The 22,385-nt window shown below is 40.6% G+C and overlaps 1 protein-coding gene across 1 annotated transcript; it reads right to left on the bottom strand.

Annotated features, from left to right (window-relative positions):
* Window positions 1–1,739: 1,739 nt before the first annotated feature.
* Window positions 1,740–12,720, bottom strand: NPBWR1 (neuropeptides B and W receptor 1). The gene is made up of 2 exons (XM_030189137.1): window positions 12,305–12,720; window positions 1,740–2,812 (listed from the first exon to the last, which is right to left on the bottom strand). The coding sequence occupies exons 1-2, from the start codon at window positions 12,718–12,720 to the stop codon at window positions 1,801–1,803; spliced, it is 1,428 nt and encodes a 475-aa protein (XP_030044997.1). The 3' UTR covers window positions 1,740–1,800.
* Between the last annotated feature and the right edge of the window lie 9,665 nt (window positions 12,721–22,385).

The raw sequence follows: 22,385 nt of genomic DNA, 5'->3' as shown, positions 1-22,385 counted from the left end.
ATTAGCTGGTTAGCATGCAGTGTTTGAAGCACGATAACCACAAAACACCTTCCATGCTTAGTCTTTACCCATGACATACTCCCTAACACAAAAAGAACATATGGTTTACCATGCCCTAACTGCAAAATACTGCATAGCCCCTAAAGGGGGGGGGGGGGGGGGAGTCTATAAATGGTGCTCAAAAATGAGTAGATACTAACAAATCAAGAAAAATTTCAACTGGGTGAAAACATTTGAAATGTTCAACTATACTTCTGTTTTGTGTGTAAAGAAGGATAAAAAGGCCTCACAGAGCTCCTAGATTATCTTCATCTATCGGAGCTTAAACGGACTTATTAATGAGTCCTCTGTTCATCATTGGCCAAAAACCTTCTGTATATTACTGTATTATACTGTAATCTAATGCATTAATACATCGATGAATGTGTATGACAATCTTGCTTAATAGCACAATATGTCTCTACAATGAGACGGTAGTATAGTGAATATATAGTTTGAAAGAACACTTATCTTTCAGACTGCCGGCACTAGAGATTTCCTCTATATTTCGTTCCCTCACCCCAAGCCAACGGTGGCCCGCGCTTCGTCTATCTGCTTCAGGGTTTGGTTATGGGACACTTTTGGAAATCGGTCATTAATCTTGTCTTTACACGCCTCCATCTAGTGCTTTTTATCCTTCTTTACACACAAAACAGGAGTATAGTTGAACATTTCAAACGTTCAAACGTGGAAATTTTTCTTGATTTGTTAGTATCTAATGATTTCATTTCCACAACCTAAAATAATTTTCATATATCTAGCTCAAAAATGAGTGCCAGAAAATGTTGGCGCTAAGGGCCAGATTCTATATAAGGCGCCTAAAAATATCCATGCAGTAAGCATTTCTGCCTAAGCTTATTCTATAAGCGGTGCCTAGATTTAGGTATGGTTTCTAGAATATGCTTAGCTGATATCACAGCATCTAAAAGTAGGGGTATCCATTTACACCAATAAAAATGTGGCGTAATTCCCTGCTAGTTGATTTATGTGCACTGGGCCATATTCTATAACTATGTGCTTAAATTTTGGAATGCCCACAAACTGCCCATTCCCCCCCATAACCATACCCCTTTTGAACTGTATGCATTACAATTTAGGTGCAGTTTTGCACGTAAATTCTAATTATTGCCAATTAGTGCTCATTATTGCTTGTTGAGTGCTAGTATCAATGCTGGTTAGCTTGTTAAGCCAGTTCAGTTATGCACTTTTATGAAATACGATTAGATTTCAGTATGAAATACTAGGTGAGCTATATAGAATCAGGTGGTAAGTGCTATTCTGAAAAGGGCATTTGCCTTTTATGGAATAGTACTTAGCATTTGTTCCTGCGCACAACTCTGCTGAAACCTGGAGTAAATCCTGGTGCTTATTGATTACAGAGACCCATTATTTTATAATATGTCACACAATGTTTTGGAATGTCCATGAACCACCCATGCCCTTCCCATGGCCACACTCTCTTTTGGGATTTAGATGCCCAGTATTATAGAATAGTGTGCAACCAGATGTGTGTGCACATTCTAATAGGTGCCAATTAATGTCAATAATTGGTTGTTAGTATCTAATTATTGATGGTTAGTTATCAGCTCATTAGCTAATTAAGTTGTGCACAAATCTCAGAAGCATGCTCAAATTTGGGCACCCTATATAGAATCTGGTGGTAAGTGCTTAATGCAGTTTAGCAAAAAGACCCCTCAGTGCACTTCACTTCCATATTCTTAAAACATATGTATACAAGAATCATGTATTATTACTTTATATTCATTGAGACGTCCTACACTCTACAAGTTTTCGAAAGCTTTTTCTGAAATTGTCATCTAAAAATGCATACAGAAAGGGGTTTAGACAACTATTTGCATAGCTCAAGCTGGTGATAAAAAAAGAAATGCCAATGACTAGAGGAGTCTGTGGGATATCTGTGGTGAGAGCCACCACTGTGCTGAGGTGGTAAGGAGTCCAACAGAATAGACACACTGCTAGAATGATCAGAACCATGAATGTCACTTTTTTCTTTGCCTTGTCCAAGGCTTTGGCATTGGTGTTCAGGTGCATGTGTCTCAGTTTGTATAGCATCATAGTATACAATATGCAAATTGTAGAGACAGGGATGGTGAAGCCCATGATCAGAGTATAAATTCGACTCATTTGCCACCAAGTACTTTCTGGATTTGGAAAGACAAAGACACATTGAAGTCTGCCATACTCATCATGGATTTTGGCAAAAATGATGAAAGGCAATATGATCACAGTAACAAACATCCACACACATAGGCTCACAGTTTTGGCTGCTCTATAGGTACGATAAGATATCTTTTTGGATTTCACTGTTGCCACCACAACAAGATATCTATCAATGCTCATCACAGTCAAAAAGTAGATGCTGGAAAAAATGTTGTATTGGTCAATGGAGATGATCAGTTTACACATGAACTCCCCAAAAGGCCATTGCAAGAGCAGATAATCAGCTATGTTGATGGGTAATACCAAAGTAAAGAGCTCATCAGCAATTGCCAGATTAAGGATGAACATGTTGGTTACCGTCTTCATATTGGGAGCTTTGAGAATGACATAGATTACAGCAGTGTTTCCAGTCAGCCCCACTGCACAGATCACTGAATAAATAAGAGGTACTGCTAAATAAAAATTTGAAATCATTGGACTTGATTCGTTGAGCCCATAAGGGCTTTCAGTATTGCAGTTCAGAACTGCATCAGCACATGAAGAATTGATAGAAAAGTTGCCTGTTTCAGAATTCAAGGAGATGCTATCCATCCTAAAAAGCAAAAAAACAAATAAATACATAAATAAAATTTAAAAAATAAAAAAGTGATAATGTCAATTTTGTTTTTTTACCTTCAGGTATTGATTATTGTTTTCTCTTCCTAAGGGCCCTTTGTTTTCTATATAATTCTGTTCTATAGGCAGCCATCTTGTTTTATTAGAGACATCTTTATGTAGTTATTTCAGATATACTATAAGAAAATATGTTTTGTATAAACCAAGCAACTGAGCAAGATAAACATTTTGCAAATCACAATCATATTTATTGATCTGCTTCCCATTGTAATGTTAATTTGGAGACAAAAGAAAAAAATAGGTAAGGAGTAGTTTATATAGAAATCCTTTTTTAAGGTGTGCTAACAAATTTAGCATGCACTAATGATTAGTGCACACTAAGGGGTCTTTTTACTAAGGCACGCTAACAGATTTAGTGTATGCTAACAATTAAAATGTGCTAAATGATAAGATGCCCATTATCACCCGGGATTCTATATATTGTGCCTCAATTTTCATGCAGAAATTGAAGCATATTCCATAACAATATGCATAACTTAATTAGTTAACAAGCTAATCAGTGCTGATAATTGCATGTTAACAAGCAATTATCAGTAATAATTGGCATTAATTAGAATTTATGCACACTACTTGGTAAGCATATTCTCTAATGTGGTGCACATAAATTCTAAGTCGCATAGTTGAAAAGTGGGCATAGTTATAGTAGCGGAGTGGATGGGTCATGGGAATTTCTAAAATCTATGCACATTGTTATAGAATACACCTACTCTGTGCCTAATTTAGGCGTCAGGATTTACACCAGGTTTTAGTTGACTAAATTTAGTCGTCCAGAGCAGCATTCAGCAATTCTATAATGTGCGCCTAAATTAAAGTGTACTTTATTGAATACACTTTGATTTCCATGTGGGAATCAAGGCGCAATATATAGAATTTAGTCCTATATTCCTATGGGTGTCTTATCATTTAGTGCATTCTAATTGTTAGTGTGCACTAAAACTGTTAGCTTGCCTTAGTAAAAGGACTCCTAAATGATAAGACACCCATATGAATATAATTGGCTTCTTATCATTTAGCGCATCCTAATCATTAGCACACACCAAATCCATTAGTGTACCTTAATAAAAAGGACCCCATAGTCTGTAGTATAAAAATTAGATTATTATCATTTTTGGTCCTGCATGAAATTCCACAAAGAATACAATGATATATATTGCCCTGAAAGCCAGTAAACAATAGTTCAAATTTTCGTCAAAACTAAGCTAACTCGCCAGATGTTCTGTAGTTACTTTGTATTCCTTAATATGGAAGCCATTTAACATTTGGGTGCATTTTCAAGCCTGTAGCAAAAGTCCAAAACACAGTTTCTCTTGATAAATTGGAGATATGTTAAGCCAGAACACAGTATTTTCAAAACACTTGGACTTACAAAGTTACATGGAGGGGCATTTTCAATATGATGTCTAAGTCCAATTTTTGCACAAAATGTCCAAAATCCAAATAGGAAAGAAGATCATTTTCAAAAAATAAAAACTTCTTTTTTCTTTTTGAAAATACTGTTTCAAACAAGGTTTTGTGATTTGGATGTTTTGTATTTTGGTCTATTTTCGAACCCCCCCCCCCCAAACAATCAGTGCAAAACATAGAGATTCATGCCATCGGGATGTAGGAGAAGCCAGCATTTTTGGTAGACTGGTCCCCCATATATCCCAGGAGACCAATGGGGCACCCTAGAGGGCACTTCTGTGCACTTCATAAAAATGCTCCTAGCTATACATCACCTTTGCTCCCTTATTTTGTCCCCTGAGCCCTCCAAAACCCACCCAAAATCCACTGTCCCCTACTGTACACCACTACAATAGCCAGTATGGGTGAAGGGGGCACCTTTATGTGGGTACAGTAGGGTTTTCGTGACCTTGGGAGGGGTCACAGTTTCCACCACAAGTGTGACAGGTAGAGGGAGATAGGGACCTGAGTCCCCCACTGTGTACTGCACTGACCACTACACTACTCCAGGGACCTGCATGCTGCTCTAATAGACCTGACTTTATCATCTGCAGCTGTCACAGGGGCTGGTAAATAAAATTAAGTAGTTTATATAGAAGTCCTTTTTTCTAAGGTATGCTAACAGATTTAGCATGCATTAATGATTAGTGCACATTTAGGGGTCTTTTTACTAAGGCACGCTAACAATTTAGTGTATGCTAACAATTAAAATGTACTAAATGATAAGATACCCCTTATCCCCTGGGATTCTGTATATCACTCCTCAATTTTCATGCAGAAATTGAAGCATATTCCATAACAATGTGCTTAACTTTATTAGTTAACAAGTTAATCAGTTCACATTTTTTGGGGTGAGAGGGGGGGGTCAGTGACCACTGGGGGTATATTGGGGGGGGGGTCATCCCTTATTCCCTCCAGCAGTCAACTGGTCATTTAGGGCACCTTTTGTGCCTTATTCATTCTGAAAACAGGTCTAGACCAAAACATCTTGGTTTTAGACCTGGACATTTTTGTTTTGTTCTGCTATGGCTGTACAATGTCCAAGTGTTAGGTACGCCTTAATCCCACGTTTGAAATTCCCCCAACATGCCCCCTTGTGATTTGAGCACACTTCTGACTGACTTCATAGAAAAACATCTACAAATAGGTTTCAAAAATACTGATTTGGACAGTTTTATGAGAAAAATGTCCAAATGCTGCTTTATGCCACTTTTTAGATGTTTTTCTCTTTTGAAAATGAGACCCATAGCAACCTGTGGACCTTTGTAAGTCTAAAGGGTCCTTTTACTAAGGTGCACTGAAAAATGGCTTTTGGTAGTGTAGGCGCGGGTTTTGGGTGCACTCCAATCCATTTTTCAGCGCGCCTGTAAACCCCCCCCCTATTTTTATTTGTTGCCGAAAATGGATGTGTGGCAAAATCAAAATTGCCATGCATTCAATTTGAGTCTGAGACATTATCACCAGCCATTGACCTAACGGTAAATTCTCACACGGTAACTGAATGGTAATGACCTACACGCGACAAATGCCACTTGGCATGCTTAGCTGATGAGCAGCAAAAAATAAAAAATATTTTTTGGGTGCGCGTAGTGGACGTGCACCAAAAATGAAATTACCGCAAGGGCCACATGGTAGCTGTGTGATAACTCCATTTTGACATGTATTAGGCGTATGTAGACGCTTTCACGGCGTATGTAGACGCTTTCATGGCTTAGTAAAAGGGCCCCTAAATGCTTTGAAAATGAGCCTTAGTAGTGTATTAGTTTTGGTCAAGAATTACACCATGAGGATTTATTCAAAGAAATCAGTTGTTCGGACTTTTCTCATTTTTACATTCTCAACAGTTACTGTGTTTTGGCTTTTCAGGGCATATTTCTATGTTAAATATTGATGCCTTTTGAACTTAATAATGTTCAAAACATAAGAAATTCAGCTCTAGAAAACAACTTAAACCATTACTGTATCTGGACTGCTCTTTGCTGCATAATTTCTCATTTTATATTAACCTTCTATAACCTATTTACATGTAGATGACTCTTATTTACAATACCTAGAGACATCATTGTGAAATCTTAAACTTGCTGTGAAAAAAAAACTTCAAATATATAATTAAGCATTGATTCACAAATATTAGCTTGAGCATCAGGGTTAAACCTTATCCATGCTTGAAAGAATAAACCTTTGCCACATAATTTCAAATCTGTTCTATGACCCCAAATGCCCTTAGAGATATGATTACAATATTTTAATCAATCTTCCCTGCTTTTGAAAGTGCATAACTGTCATCTTTCATTTTTTTAACAAGTACAATATTTGCTTTTCTTCTACTTGTATTAGTCGATCTTTCACCATAACAGACATAGGCATATCCTTCTGAACCAGTCTTTTTAGCAAACCGTCTCTTACTACCAATCAATCTTAACATCTTATTAGCCTGTAATAATTTAAAAATCAAACAGAAAGCATCAGTTGCCTTTACCATTTGCATAACTATTTCAAGTGCATACTTTTATTGCAACTCTTTCCTCTACTTATTTGCATTTAGATTTCATACTTTCAAAAGAAATAACAAAATCATACTTTGAAAATAGGAAAAAAAAACTTACTATACACCATCCATTTAGCTGAAAAGTGCATCAGTCTGCAACAAAGCACAACCTTTAGCAATATTTTTCAGAAAGGAATAATCCCGATATTTTAACATCGGTTTCCTTTTCATTATCTGTAATAATTATATATTTTCCTTAGTAATCTTCGAAGACTCCTGCTTGTCTCTTACCTTGATAACTGTACTGACTGTTTCCTTCCCTGAGAATATTCTTTTGCAGACAGTAGCTGAGGGCTGCATTAGGATGAAAACGCAGGAGAATTTGCAAGTGGCTACCACAGACAAGTTCCAGTGCTGAAACGCTGGACAGCTCCCTGCTTGTTTCCCTGCTTGAACGGATGAACATCTGATCAGCTTGCTCCCTGCTGCCTGACAGAGTGCAGACATCCTAACTTAGCTCCTTCTCCTGTCTGATGGAAAACGCAAAAAAAAAAAAAAAAGACTTACTGATTAACCCCTCACCCACCCACCACCTGTCTGGATGACCTGCTAGTTTCAGATTTGCTCCTTTGCTGTCCCCAAAATCGGTTACCATTAACATATTAAACCCTAAGAAATATGCCCAAATAATGCAAGATATACCCTAAAAGAGAAGTTTGCTAATAATTGCTAGTACAGTAATAGACTGCCTATTTGACTGTTTTCAAATTCTAACTTTTTAGATTAAATTCAGGATTAAAATCTTTCTGGACATACCTACTGAAAATAAATATTACTCACCTTTTTGCCACATAAAATTTCAAAGCAAATGACCCCACATAGGATCACAATGTAAGCTGTACCTGAGATAATAGATAGAGAAGTAAATAGTTTAAGGTTGCAAAGATTGTCAGTGGGAGAAACAAGATTTAAACCCTGACTTCCACAGATCCCATTGTTTGCAACCTGCTTCCCTAACCACTGAGCTACTCTATTATGCCATGCCTATATCAATTTAAAAAGGAAGCTGGGATCTATCTATCTATCTATCTATCTATCTATCTATCTATCTAGAACAATGGCCATTAGGGTGTAGGCAGGTAGGATGCAATTCTTTAACTGTAGACCTATAATTAGGTATCCAGAGGATGCCCATAAGAGCCTATTCTATAAAGGAAAGTAACACATGTTTTTCTTTATGGAATACTAGCACAACAGCACAAATATGCACCTATAAATTATGTGCAAGCATGTACAAGAGCCATAGAACTGGTGCATTTGTGGCTAAATAGAAGAAATATGTGTCCAGTTGTGAATGTGTTCTGCCCTGACTGTGCTTATGTTTATGCTTATCTGTAAAATATGCACTATATGTGATATGCATGTATTTACAGAATAAAACTCTTAGAGGGAATTTTGGCATTTATGTGAGTATGTGCACACATTTGCACGTATATACCATTATTCCTTTTTATGTGCATAATTGAAGCATAACTGTAAGCACATACTTTGTAGAATTAGTTTCCATGTGACTCAGTTTTCTGGGTTATTATTTATTTATAACAGTTTTATATAATTTTTTATAATAACAATAATTCAAAATGGTTTATAATACCAATAAAACATAATACAATAAAGAATAATAATATAAGATACATGAAATGTCTTCAGACTTAAAAAAAAATAAATCAGAGATTTTTGCTCTCAACTCCAGTGCAAAATGGTTCCACTGCTCTGGACTCACAACTGTGAATATTCGTATCCTCTGTTTCACATATCTTACACCCTTAGTACCTAGTATCAATATTAAATTTCATGTTTCCAAGCACAAAGGCCTGTTAGGGCTGTATCACACTGTAAGATCTTTCAAATAGTGTGCCCTGGAATTGGAAAGGATTTTAAATAATATTGTTAACAATTTATAATAGCAGCACACTTTCACAGGAAACCTATTCAACTTCAGCAATGGGTGTGGGGGAGGGGAGGCATTTTCATACTTCTACTTACCCAATAGAAATCTAGCCACCATATTTTGAAGGACTTGAAATTTTTCAACATTTTGGCAGGTAGCCAAAGATTTAGCATATTACAATAATCCAATAAACCCATGAACAAAGCCTGAATCACGACTTTTAAGACAGTATCCTCCAAATAAGGCCATAGTTGATAAATTAACTTCAATTTAGTCATCGCTTTCTGAAACACATAATCAGTTGGTTCTTGCCCTGTCCCTTCTGCACCAAGCATCACACCCAAACCACATCTATGGAATATCTACATGATATCTAGGAATATCACTCAGGGCTCCTTTGTCAAAGCTGCAGTAGTGATTACCACGCACTGTCACATCTAGTGTGCCACTAACCGCTAGCACAGCTTCGTAAAAGAATTTCTGCCACCACACTTCCTCCCCTCCCCCATACTGAGGCAAGTTGTTATGGAGACATTCACCACTAAACAACACTCTTCGTAGCAGTTCTTAACCTTTTGAAGACAGTGGTTCAGTGTCATAATCTGATCTGTTCTATTTTGAATTAAAGGTGCCAATATATTTATATGTCATCTGTGTACAAGAAAGTAAAAAGCTCAACTCCCTAATCATCTGTACTACAGGTTGCAAATAAATATTGAATAACAGTGGAGACAACAAAGACCCCATAGGGGACCCCGTATTCTCAACAACAACAAAAATCAGTAACCAGTGAGGAACCACCTTAACTCGAAAATGTATTTAGAAAGAAATGAGTTTAACCACTGTAAAACTTACCCTGAAGTTTCAGCTCTGAATAATGAATTAATTATCCATCACTTTGAACTGGGAAATTATTATAGAATTTTTAAATAAATTTATCATGTGGCTCATGATGTCAACACCTGAGTTGGAAAGCAAACGAAAGTAAAGCGCAGTGCCATTTTCAGTCCTGCATTCAGTCAGAGAAAACAGAGAGAAAATGTGCTAGCTGGAAAAATGCTTTCTGAATTCAAAAGTTGAAAAGCATCATAACAGCACAGACAGAGCTTTTAAATATAGAGAAAAAGAGGCAGTAGCAGCACTGATTTTCTCTCAGTGTCACCTTGCAAAAAGCTCTTAGCCTTGGTGTAGGTCTAGAGTCACATATGGAGCAGCATAGTGAGGGTGGAAGAATGAAAAACAGAAAGAAACTAAAACAGGCACAAGCAGGCTGTTTATCAGTGTCAGAGCAATTTGACTCTTGTCAAAATCTTTCAGAGATTTGGGTGAGGGTCCAGAGCTACATACTAAGCAGTGATAGTGAGAGTAGAAGAAATACACCCCCCCACACACACACACACACACACAGACAGGCAGAGACAGATTGATTCTGTGTCGGTGTCACAGAAAGCTGACTATTAAAACTGTGGGTTCAGACAGCTTGCATAATCAAGTCAGAGAAATAAGGAACCCAAAGAACATAGACAGGGCAGATTGCCTGCCTGGCTGCATGGCCAGGCATACAAACATGTATAAAATAGATGTTTTATTTCCATGTTCTACAGAGCATGGAAACGAGGATAAAGGCAAAGGAGGGAAATCAGTTGATGCTCCTGAGAGATCTATGGCTAGCACCAGCAGCACTAATGTGGAGGGCCACTAGCCAAAATGAAGAGAGATTTCTTTACGAGGAGAGAACCAACACCTACAGATACCAGAGTGACTGTGCTCACACCAACAGAAGGTAAAAGAAAGGCAGCGGCCATACAGGTTAGGGTGACAGGAGACCAGCAGCATGTATAGCCAACAGAGCAGGGAGGAAGAAACACTGTTCTTTGCTGAAAAGTAAATGGAGCATCTTTTGGTAAATAACAGATTCTGATGAGCACGTATGAGTGGAATTTCCATTAGATGCATCAGATACTGAAAGTGCCATAGCTGAGGAGGGTCTGAAAAATCTGATTGCTACATGTTAAACAGTGAGGAGGTAGGAAGTAATTCTGCGAGGTCCAAAGTATTCCAAAAGGAACAGGTAGTGCACAGTGTGAACCATGTCCTTTGCCTTTTATCAACTTGTCTGCCCTCGGCCCCAGTTCCAACAGCAACAGCAGGCTCCAAAGAAGCAGAGAGGAAGTCTTATAATACAAGGAATAAGAGGAAGGGGAGAGCCTAGTGGAGGAGTGGCCTAGTGGTTAGGGTGGTGGACTTTGGTCCTGAGGAACTGAGCTCAATTCCCACTTCAGGCACAGGCAGCTCCTTGTGACTCTGGGCAAGTCACTTAATCCTCCATTGCCCCATGTAAGCCGCATTGAGCCTGCCATGAGTGGGAAAGCTCAGGGTACAAATGTAAAAAAAATAAAAATGGCACCTATGACACCCAGCAGTAGTCATGTGGTACTTCTTCTGAAAATGTTTGAGAGAAAAGACCATTTCTCTGGGTAAGTGATATTATTTTCCTCTGTGCTTGGTAACTTAAAGATTGGGTTTAAAAGAGGAATTGTAAGTTATTGATAAACACAGTTAGAATTAAAAAATAAAAAAGAAGCAAACATTATTAACTAGTCTCCATACCCTTTTCACCATAGATTAAGAACTTGAATTTTCTGCCATAGCATTAACAGATAGACTCTAGAAGGGCCTAGTACAGTCTTAGAAAAAAAGTGAAAATCATAGAAAATCAAGCTATTTGGGATGTAGAAAGGATGGAGCACCTTAGGGGGCACAGCTGTGGACGTCATGTATAAGAATATAAGAATAGCCATACTGGGTCAGACCAATGGTCCATCTAGCCTAGTATCCTGCTTCCAACAGTGGCCAATCCATGTCACAAGTACCTGACAGAAACTCAAATAGTAGCAACATTCCATGCTACCAATCCCAGGGCAAGCAGTGGTTTCCCCCATGTCTATCTCAATAACAGACTATGGACTTGTCCAAACCTTGTTTAAACCCAGATGCTAACTGCTGTTACCACATCCTCTGGCAATGAGTTCCAGAGCTTAACTATTCTTTGAATAAAAAATATTTCCTCCTATTTGTTTTTAAAGTATTTCCATGTAATTTCATTGAGTGTCCCCTGGTCTTTGTACTTTTTGAAAGAGTGAAAAATTGATTCACTTTTACCCGTTCTATATCACTCAGGATTTTTTAGACCTCAATCATATCCTCCCTCAGCCTCTCTCTTTTCCAAGCTGAAGAACTACTACTACTATTTAGCATTTCTATAGCGCTACAAGGCGTACACAGCGCTACACAAACATAGAAGAAAGACACCTAACTTCTTTAGCCTTTCCTGATATGGAGCTTTTATGACACTTTTTGGATGTTTTTCTCTTTCAAAAATGAGCTCCCAAGTCTTTTACTATTTCTTTATGCACAATCTGGATTCTACTCAATTTATTTATTTGTGACATATCTTCTGAAAAATTGGTATCTTTTTCAGTTAATCTTTTTTAATGAGAAAGTATAGAGTTTTTATTCCACCTTACTTGGCAACACAACGTAGATCCCAATTGTTGTGTAGCATTCCATAGTAACTCAAGAGAGAAAGCAGCTGTTTTTTTTGCAGATAGAAACCCTCAGTGGCAGTCTCCATTATTTGCTTAGTTCCTTCAAGCTTCACCTGTGAACTCTGTTTTCCACTCATGTCTACTCCAGGAACTAGCTGCAGACTGAGATCTTCCCATATCATTTGAACAATGCCCATTGCAGTTGAAAATGGACCTATGCCTCCCAAAGTCCCCTTGGGCTGCAACTTTGAGGAGGTAACACAGGATCCAGCTGATTCATCCATACAGAGCCTCCTGGATAGTTGCTGCAGATCAGGGCTAAAAGAACCTTGAAGCCCAAGGAGTCTTTTTACCAAGCTGTGGAAAAAAGGCCCTGAGCTAGTGATAAGGGCCATTTTTCCCACACACCAGGGCCTTTTTTTACCACAAGTGGGTACATAAGTACATAAGTATTGCCATACTGGGACAGACCGAAGGTCCATCAAGCCCAGCATCCTGTTTCTAACAGTGGCCAATCCAGGCCACAAGTATCTGGCAAGATCCCAAAAAAGTACAATAAATTTTATGCTGTTTATCCTAGAAATAAACAAATCCATTTTAATAATTGTCTATGGACATTTCCTTTAGGAAGCCACCCAAACCTTTTGTAAACCCCGCTAAGCTAACTGCTTTTACCACATTCTCTGGCAATGAATTCCAGAGTTTAATTACACATTGAGTGAAGAAAAAGTTTCTCTGATTCATTTTAAATGTACTACTTTGTAGCTTCATTGTGTGCCCCCTAGTTGTGGAGGATTGTGGTCTAACTCTTGTTATGATTACTACAAAGAGATCATGGACTGACCCTTGTTCTGGATTACTACAAAGGGATCACAGACTAGTCATTTTTGCTGGGTGGTCCTATTTGAACAGTGTTTGACTGGAAGAAGAGAAGTCTTCACGGTCACTTGGTCCACATTTATGGGTGGGTGTCACATTACATGGAGTTGAAAAACAGTGGTAGCTCTGTACCACAGTTTACTGACTCCTACAGTATATGAATAACACTGTTTGTGAGCCACCACACAAGCAACATTATTCTGCCAACCCAGGATCATTAAAATGCAAAGTCACAGTCCAATGTTCCAGGGCACTTCATAAAGGAGCCACCAGTAAGCTCCCCTGAGATGCCCCCATAAAGCCCTCTGACCTGAAGACCCCCCCTCCATTAAGCCACCTGACCTGGAAGCCTCCCCCTAATTCAAGTCCCTCCAACTTGGACCCTTCCAATCAGCAAGACCCCCTACCTCCCCAACCATAGACCACCCCCTCAGGCCAACCTTGAAGATCCCTGGTGTCTAGTGGGGTATTTCCAGGAGTGTTCCCCAGTCATTCCTGCCCTTGATGGCACTGGGATGTAAATAGTACCAGTGACACCTAGCAGTAGTCTCATAGTACTACCACTAAAGGTGATGAGCAGGGGCCCACCTACTTTGGGCTTAGGCCTACCCAGCAGCAGTACACCCTTGTAGTAGCTGGTGGGGAACCCTAAGCCTTACCAGCTGAAGACCTCCTCTGTAGGTGCTCAAAACTCCCTGCTGCCAAGTTCTACAGCATCCCTAAGCCACCTGCACTGGCACCTCACATGTGTTCAGTTTTTGTACAATGGCAGGAACTTTTCTACCAACTGCTGAGCTTAGCAGCAAGGAGTTCTGATTACCAGTGGCTGAATATCGGGCCCTTCATGTATAATTTTATATTGCATGAACAGCTAAATTTAAAGGTACATATTAAATAGGTCAGGGAAATTGAGTCTCTCTACCCCCCCCCCCCCCCTGTATTTACAAAAAAAAGTTGCTGAATATGGATCATTTTGCAAAATATGTACAAGGACATACAGAAGTGCATATGCATTTCTTGGCACATCTAGCAGGAGCTGTGATTCTAGCAGGAACATTGTGGGTTCCTGGCTGCTATAATGCAGACAGTGAGCCCTAAGTCAGGCCTACTGTCTGGTAAAGAGGTCAGTTGTAGGATAATGTGCCCCACCCCCCCCCCCCACCCTCTGATACATCCAACATCACAAATACCCTCCAAATAGTATCAAATCAATCCTCCCAGACACAAGCCATAGTACCCCCCCCCCCCCCCGCCAACATCTTGAACTCCTCAGAAACAAGTCATTACCCCAGCAACCTCCGAACCCCTGGGTTTTACTGGGCATCTTCCTGGTATTTAATGGAGAGCAGAAATCCTAAGTTGCCTCTTCTCTGTCATGCATCTGGATTCACAATGGCACCTCTGGCTCCTAGTGGTTGTCTCACACTTATTGCTAGGGGTCAGGATACCAACGAATGTATGGCCCTATCAACTTTTACTGTTGTACAGATTTTTAAATCATCCTGTAATGGGAGTGATAAAAGCCATGAAGTTTGACATCCCCCAATATGCTTGCTCTTTAGATGGATGTACTTAATATTTTAGCTAAAGTGTTATCCTGAGTGGCCTAGGAACATTAAAAACAAAATGATTGTCAACCTATTTTTTCCAAATAATGCTCACTACAACTTAGAGCTATTATTATCATTCTGGAACAATGGTTCAACGAGTTTATAGTAGAAGTACAGTAAGTAATAAAGGAAATGAAAGGTAATGTCATTTGCCAAAGGTCATAAGAAGTGTTAGTCAGTGACTTGGAATCTGAACCATTGTTTCGTGATTTTCAGTGTATTGGCTCTAAACACTACATCTTACCTTCACTTTAAAGTTTTAGTTTGTAATTACAGAGCTCCAGAACAAACTATTAGAATCACTTTAAGCTGGAACTAAATATTAAATTCAGTTACAGAAGCTCCCATAAACTCAAGTATAGGTCTCAGAAAAATAAAATCTGATTTCATTTGCAAGTAAAGGAATTTCAGGAGCAATAAGAAATACTCCTGCATTTTACTAAGCTGCACTAAAATGCTACTATTACCATATGTTAGATGCAAAATTAATGCATGGTAATTGCAAAGCATTACATAACTGGAGGAGATGTGTCCAGCATCTGCTCATGCAGCAAATATAGAGACCATACAGTTATTGGGTGTTAACTGCATTGCAGATAATGTGGATGCACATAATGCCACCTACAGAGGCATAAACTGCTCTACTGTATATGGCATGTTAACAATTAATACATGATAAATGACCATGTGTTGACTGTAAGACACAATGCATGCCCCTTCCTGTCCCATCCCCTGTCCCATTCCACACTCTGCACTTAAGACTAGATTCTATATATTAAGCCTAAAAAATGGCATTGAAAAAAATATGCCTAGGTGTATTCTATAAACTAGGCCTAAAGTTCGGCATGGTTTATAGAATTCATCTAAATCTAGGCATAGTTTATAGAATATGCCCAGCACCCATTTTCTACGACTACATTTAGTCGTAGCCATTTATGCCAATGAAAACCTGGTGTAAATGCTGATGCCTAAATTATGTGGGAAATGGGCATATTCTATAAAACTGCGCAAAATTCAAGGAATACCCATGACCTACCCATGCATGGCCTATCCCCCTTTTCAGATCCATGTCTCAGAATTTATGCATATCACTTTATAGAATATGTTTAGACAGTTATGCATGTAAATTATAATTAGTGCCAATCAGTGTCAATTGTTACTTAAGTGTAATTCTCGGTGCTAATTGGCTTGTTAAACTAATTAAGCTGTACAAGCAAATCCAGAATACGACCAGATTTGTGTGTGCAAATTATGTCGCACTACATAGAATCCAGGGTACTTTTATAATTCCCAATGCAGCTCCTTGTGAACTTGCGCAAGTCACAACTCTCCATTGCCCCAGGTACAAAAACTTAGATTGTGAGCCCCCTAGGGACAGAGAAAGTACTGGCATATGATGTGTACAGCCAGGGCTGGTCTTAGGCCGAGGTGACCGAGGCGGCCGCATAGGACCCCGCGCTTAGGGGGGCCCCGCATGGCGCGCCTCAGTCAGCCTCTTCCCAGGGCCGGCAGCGATCTGACGACACGCTATTCTGCCCACCCTGGCGCCCTCTTCTCCCCCCAACCAACAAGGATCCTTTTTCTTTTAAATTTACCCTCGAGGGCGGGACACTGAGAATGAACGAACAAGGAAGTTTCTGCTAGAGACATCGGGGGCACTTGGGAGGGGAGGAGCGCTTTCAGCGACGCTGCCTGCTGTGCTGTCCAGTCAGATTCCAGAGAGTCAGCGACGGAGGGTAAATTTAAAAGAAAAAGGATCCTTGTTGGTTGGGGGAGAAGAGGGCGCCAGGGCGGGCAGGCAGTTGAACATGGGAGCAGGAGGGCAAGGGAGAGAGGACCTGGACATGGATGGCAGGGCTCAGGAAGAGAGAGGGGGATTGCTGGATAGGGATGAATGGAGGGGGCAGGGGAGAGGAGCATGGATGGGAGAGGGCAGGGCTCAGGGAGAGAGGGGAATTGCTGGATATAGGGTTGATGAATGGAGGGGGCAGGGGACAGAGAGGAGCATGGATGGGAGGAGGGCAGGGCTCAGGGAGAGAGGGGAATTGCTGATAGGGATGAATGGAGGGGGCAGGGGACAGAGGAGCATGGGAGGGCAGGGCTCAGGGAGAGAGGGGAATTGCTGGATAGGGATGAATGGAGGGGGCAGGGGACAGAGGAGCATGGGAGGGCAGGGCTCAGGGAGAGAGGGGAATTGCTGGACATGGAGGGCAGGGGAGAGAGGAGAAATGTTGGGCACGAATAGAGGGAAGGAAAGACAAAGGAAGGAGATGCACATGGGTGGAGGGGAAGGGATAGAGGAGAAATGCTGGACATGGATGTAGGGGAGGGGAGGAAAGTAGATGCACATGGAAGGAGGGGAGTGAGGAGAAATGCTGGATATGCATGGAGGGGAAATTGCTGAATTTAAGGGCTGGATCGGAACACTTTGAAGGCAGATGCTGAAACTCGAGAAAGGATAGGGACAGGGCTACAGATGGTAGACAGGACACATAAGGACACAGGAGGGTGGTGGACATGGTGAGAGAAAAAATATCAAATGGAAAGAAGGCACTGCATAAAACAGAAGACACTGGGACCAAAGCGAATAGAAAAACCAAATGATCAGACAACAAAGGTAGAAAAAAGTATTTTATTCAGAATTTATTAATTGGAATATGTCAGCTTTTGGAAATGTGCATCTGTGATATTTTGCATGTAAGTTTCAATTTTTCTAGTATTGCTGCATGCTGAGTCTGACTTCTTGAGGTAACTTTCCAGTTCAGTATTTTGCCTTCATATCTGTTGTGTCATGTGTTTTTCATGTGTGATCAAGGTGCAGTATCCTGCTAGCGTGTAGCATTTGCAGCCCTTTTTGTCTTGTTTTTTTTTACGAGGTAGTGTATTGGTGTTTTAGAGCCTGGTGTAATTACAGTTCTGCCTTTCCACGCATAAGGTTGTGCTCGTCCTGTCCTTGGAATTAGTGCTGTTATGGTTTGGTAAGGTTATGAGTGTGTTTTTGCACAAGTTTGTGTATAGTGTTTTGCAGTGGAGAGATTGTGTGTCCACACCTCTGACCCCCCCCCCCCCCCCCCCCGGGGTTATGAGAATTGGAACTACTAATTGTAGTGGACTTGAACTGAATAATTTCTGGGGAGGGGGAGTTTCATGATAGCATTGTGCTTATTATTTCAATCAGTTTTTTCTGTACAAGTTTAGCTTCATTTGTCTTTATTTGAAATTTCATAAATAAAAATTTTTCTAAAAATTGAATATCATCATTAATGGGGTGGAGCTGGGGTGGGGGCGGGGCTAGGATGGGGCCCCACCAAATTGGTCTGCATAGGGCCCCGCACTTGCTAAGACCGGCCCTGTGTACAGCACTGCATACATCTAGTAGTGCTATAGAAATGATTACTAGTATAATAGGCTTGAAATATGTGCCTACTTTTCTTCATAGAATACTAGTGTAACTGGGTATTTACACACATATGTTCATAGGTGCACACATGTACACCAGCAATAGAGCTGTGCATATATTCTGATGATGTGCGTATAACTTTAAATATTTTGTAAGCTAGGTGCATAAGTGAAAATTTTACCCATGCTTCACCCAGATGCAAGTCATGTATACAGCTACCTATCAAATACACTCTATATAAAATATATGTGTGTTTACAGAATAGTACTTAGGCAAAACTGCAACTTTCATGCATATATATGTGCACACATCCTTGCATATATGCTGGTAGTCTTATGACTTACATATTATAGAATTACCCTTATAATGCTATATTAACTGTTAGCCGATTTCCGGTATGTTGGCCATTCTTCCTTCCCTCACCAAAAATCCCCCTGATCCTGCCTCAGAATTTGCCATTTGATAGTCCTCTGGAGAGCAATATCTTATTGTGCTGTTGCGCTCAATACTCCTATACAAGATTCCATGTGTATTAAAGCACAAATCAACTCTCAGCATTAAAGATTTGTACCCTGGCAAGACCACTAATGTCTGCATGAGCGTGAGTTGGAACGGACAGGAAGTGCTATCCCGGTGGGGAGTTTGACAAGTACCCCAGGTCTTCTAGTGAGCCCCAATAATAATGATGTGTTGACTGAACTGTGAACTGCGAAATCACACATTGAAGATGCTGTGGTATTGAAACTGGAAGAAAAACCTTTAGCTCTCTGGGAATGGTTGGACAAGGTAGAGGGACATCTACAAGTAACATGGAGGGGCATAATCGAACATGGGCAGCCATCTTTAAGGGCGCCCATCTCTAAGGGCGAACTAGGGAAGGGGCGGAACTGACCGTATTATCGAAAAAGATGGGCACCCATCTTTCATTTCAATAATATGGTCTTGGCCGCCCAAATCCCAACATTTAGGTCGACAGAGATGGGTGAACTCGGTTTTCGCCGATAATGGAAACCGAGAGCGCTCATCTCAAAAATGCCCAAATCCAAGGCATTTTGTCATGGGAGGGGCCAGCATTCGTAATGCACTGGCCCCCCTCACATGCCAGGACACCAACCGGGCACCCTAGGGGGCACTGCAGTGGACTTCAATAATTGCTCCCAGGTACATATCTCCCTTCCCTGGGGTGCTGAGCCCCCCAAATGCCTCCCAAAATCCACTCCCCACAACTGTATACCACTACCATAGCCCTTATGGGTGAAGGGGGGCATCTACATGTGGGTACAGTGGGTTTCGGGTGGATTTTGGAGGGCTCACATTTACCACCACAAGTGTAACAGGTGGGGGGGGGGTGGGCCTGGGTCCACCTACCTGAAGTGCACTGCACCCACTAAAACTGCTCCAGGGACCTGCATACTGCTGTCATGAAGCTGGGTATGACATTTGAGGCTGTCATAGAGGCTGGAAAAATGTTTTTATTTTTTTTAGGGTGGGAGGGGATTGGTGATAACTGGGGGAGTATGGGGAGGTGATCCCTGATTCCCTCCAGTGATCATCTGGTCAGTTTGGGCACCTTTTTGAGGCTTGGTCCTGAAAATAAATGGACCAAGTAAAACCGGCCAAATGCTCATCAGGGCTGCCCTTCTTTTTTCCATTATTGGCCGAGAGCGCCCATGTGTTAAGCATGCCCTAGTCCCGCCTTCGCTATGCCTCCAACACGCCCCCTTAAACATTGGCTGCTCCTGCAACGGACTGCAGTTGAGGGCAGCCAAAATCAGTTGTGTCGGAAGATGGGCACCCTTCTCTTTCGAAAATGAGCTGGATAGTAACATAGTAGATGACGGCAGAGAAAGACCTGTACGGTCCATCCAGTCTGCCCAACAAGATAAACTCATATGTTCTACTTTATGTGTATACATGACCTTGATTTGTATCTGCCATTTTCAGGGCACAGACCGTAGAAGTCTGCCCAGCAGTTGGGGACGCAGTTGGGGACTCCCAAAATTGGCTTTCAATTATGCCAATTTGGTCGACCCTGGGAGAAGGACGCCCATCTTCCAATTTGTGTCGAAAAATGGACGTCCTTCTCTTTCTAAAATAAGCCTGAAAGTTATTCAAAGTCGTTAAATCGCGGGAGGATTGTGAAAAATTACAAGACTGGGAGACTGGGCGTCTAAAAGGCATATGATGTTTAACATGAGTGCAAAGTGGTGCATGTGGGAAAGGGGAACCCAAATTATAGCTACATCATGCAAGGTTCCACATTAGGAATCACAGACCAAGAAAGGAATCTAGGTGTCGTCGTTGATGATAAGTTGAAACCTTCTGCTCAGTGTGCTGCTGCAGCTAAGAAAGCAAATAGAATGTTAGGTATTATTAGGAAAGGAATGGAAAACAAAAATGAGGATTTTATAATGCCTTTGTATCACTCCATGGTATCACTCCATTGTATCGTGACCGCACCTCGAATATTGTGTTCAATTCTGGTCGCTGTATCTCAAAAAAGATATAGTGGAATTAGAAAAGGTGCAGAGTAGGGTGACAAAAATGATAAAGGGGATGGGACGACTTCCCTATGAGGAAAGGCTAAAGCGGCTAGAGCTCTTCAGCTTGGAGAAAAGGCGGCTGAGGGGAGATGTGATAGAGGTCTGCAAAATAATGAGTGGAGTGGAATGGGTAGATGTGAAGCGTCTGTTTACACTTTCCAAAAATACTAGGACTAGGGGGCATGCGATGAAGCTATAATGTAGTAAATTTAAAATGAATCAGAGAAAATGTTTCTTCACCCAAAGTGTAATTAAACTCTGGAATTCATTGCCACAGAATGTAATAAAGGTGGTTAGCTTAGCAGAGTTTAAAAAAGGTTTGGGTGGCTTCCTAAAGAAAAAGTCCACAGACCATTATTAAATGGACTTGGAGAAAATCCACTATTTCTGGGATAAGCAGTATAGAATGTTTTGTACTTTTTGGGGATCTTGCCAGGTATTTGTGACCTGGATTGGCCACTGTTGGAAACAGAATGCTAGGCTTGATGGACCTTTGCTCTTTCCTAGTTTGGCAATACATTGTGCTAGTTATAGATCCGTAGCTTTACTAAACATAGACATGAACATTCTTGCAAAAATACTGGCCAATAGTTTAGAGGATATTTTGCCTAGTCTTATACATTGGGATCAAATGAGATTTATCAAAGGTAGACAATTGGAAGACAATGTGAGGAGAGCACTTGACCTGATCAAATGCCTGCAAAGGAGGAAAACAAAAGGCCTTTCTGTTACACTGGATGCTGAAAAGGTGTTTGAGTGGAGATTCCTGTTTGAAATGATGGATCAGACTGGATTAGATAGGCCCATTGGCACCTGGGTTCGAGGGGCTCTGTATGCTCACCCCGAATGAAAAGTTGTCCCCACACCAAAGGCATATATAGCACTTGTTGTATTCTTTGAAGCATCTTTAGTAGAGCGTGTCTGCCTTAGCACTACTGGGCTGCCTTCACTTCCTGACACGGAGAGGGAAAGCCAGGGGAGAGAGGAGAATCACAACTTCAGGTAAAAGAAGTGAGCAGACCTGGGCAGCGCCCTCCAGAGGTCGGTGCTTACCCCGCTTACTATGTTGGCAGGGCTGTCCTATGTCCCCATTGCTCTTTGCCCTTGCATTAGAGCCCCTAGCATGGAAAATTCAGGAAAATTCTCAAATTTAACCTATAACCATAGCAGGAGAAGACAACAAACATTTATTATACATAGACAACACCTTGGTATTTATGGAAAATCCAGTTGCTTCCCTCCTTCACCTGTTAAAGGGGATTAGTATTCTGGAGAAGTCTTAGGATTTAAAATAATTAATGATAAAACTGAAGCATTATGTTTCAATCTTACCACTCAGGAACAACACCAGATATCTTTTTTTTTAAATTTGCATTTATGATTTATAAAAACAACTTTGAAAGGAAGTAATAACAAAGCTAAATGTGCCAATTAACATCATTAGCTAAACAATCATAAGGAAAAAATTAAGGAAATAGAATTCTGAACTTGCTAGTTAACATCATTAGCTAGGCATTAGTTAAAAAGGAATAACAAAACAATATAGTCCACAACCTAAAAGGGAGGAACCAAGGACATAAATCCTTTTAAGATAGCTTCTAGTGGGGTTAGATGCCTGGGTATTACTA

This window comes from Microcaecilia unicolor, chromosome 1, assembly GCF_901765095.1.
Source record: "Microcaecilia unicolor chromosome 1, aMicUni1.1, whole genome shotgun sequence".
Lineage (NCBI taxonomy): Eukaryota > Metazoa > Chordata > Amphibia > Gymnophiona > Siphonopidae > Microcaecilia > Microcaecilia unicolor.
This window is presented reverse-complemented; position numbering and strand designations above follow the sequence as displayed.

What these genes read in the sequence shown, in the direction of transcription:
- NPBWR1 (XM_030189137.1), bottom strand. Translation starts at nt 12,720, where the DNA reads ATGGCCCTTATCACTAGCTCAGGGCCTTTTTTCCACAGCTTGGTAAAA. An exon ending in GATCTACGTTGTGTTGCCAA is followed by an intron (nt 2,813 to 12,304) that starts GTAAGGTGGAAT and finishes TTTGCTTTTTAG; the next exon opens with GATGGATAGCATCTCCTTGA.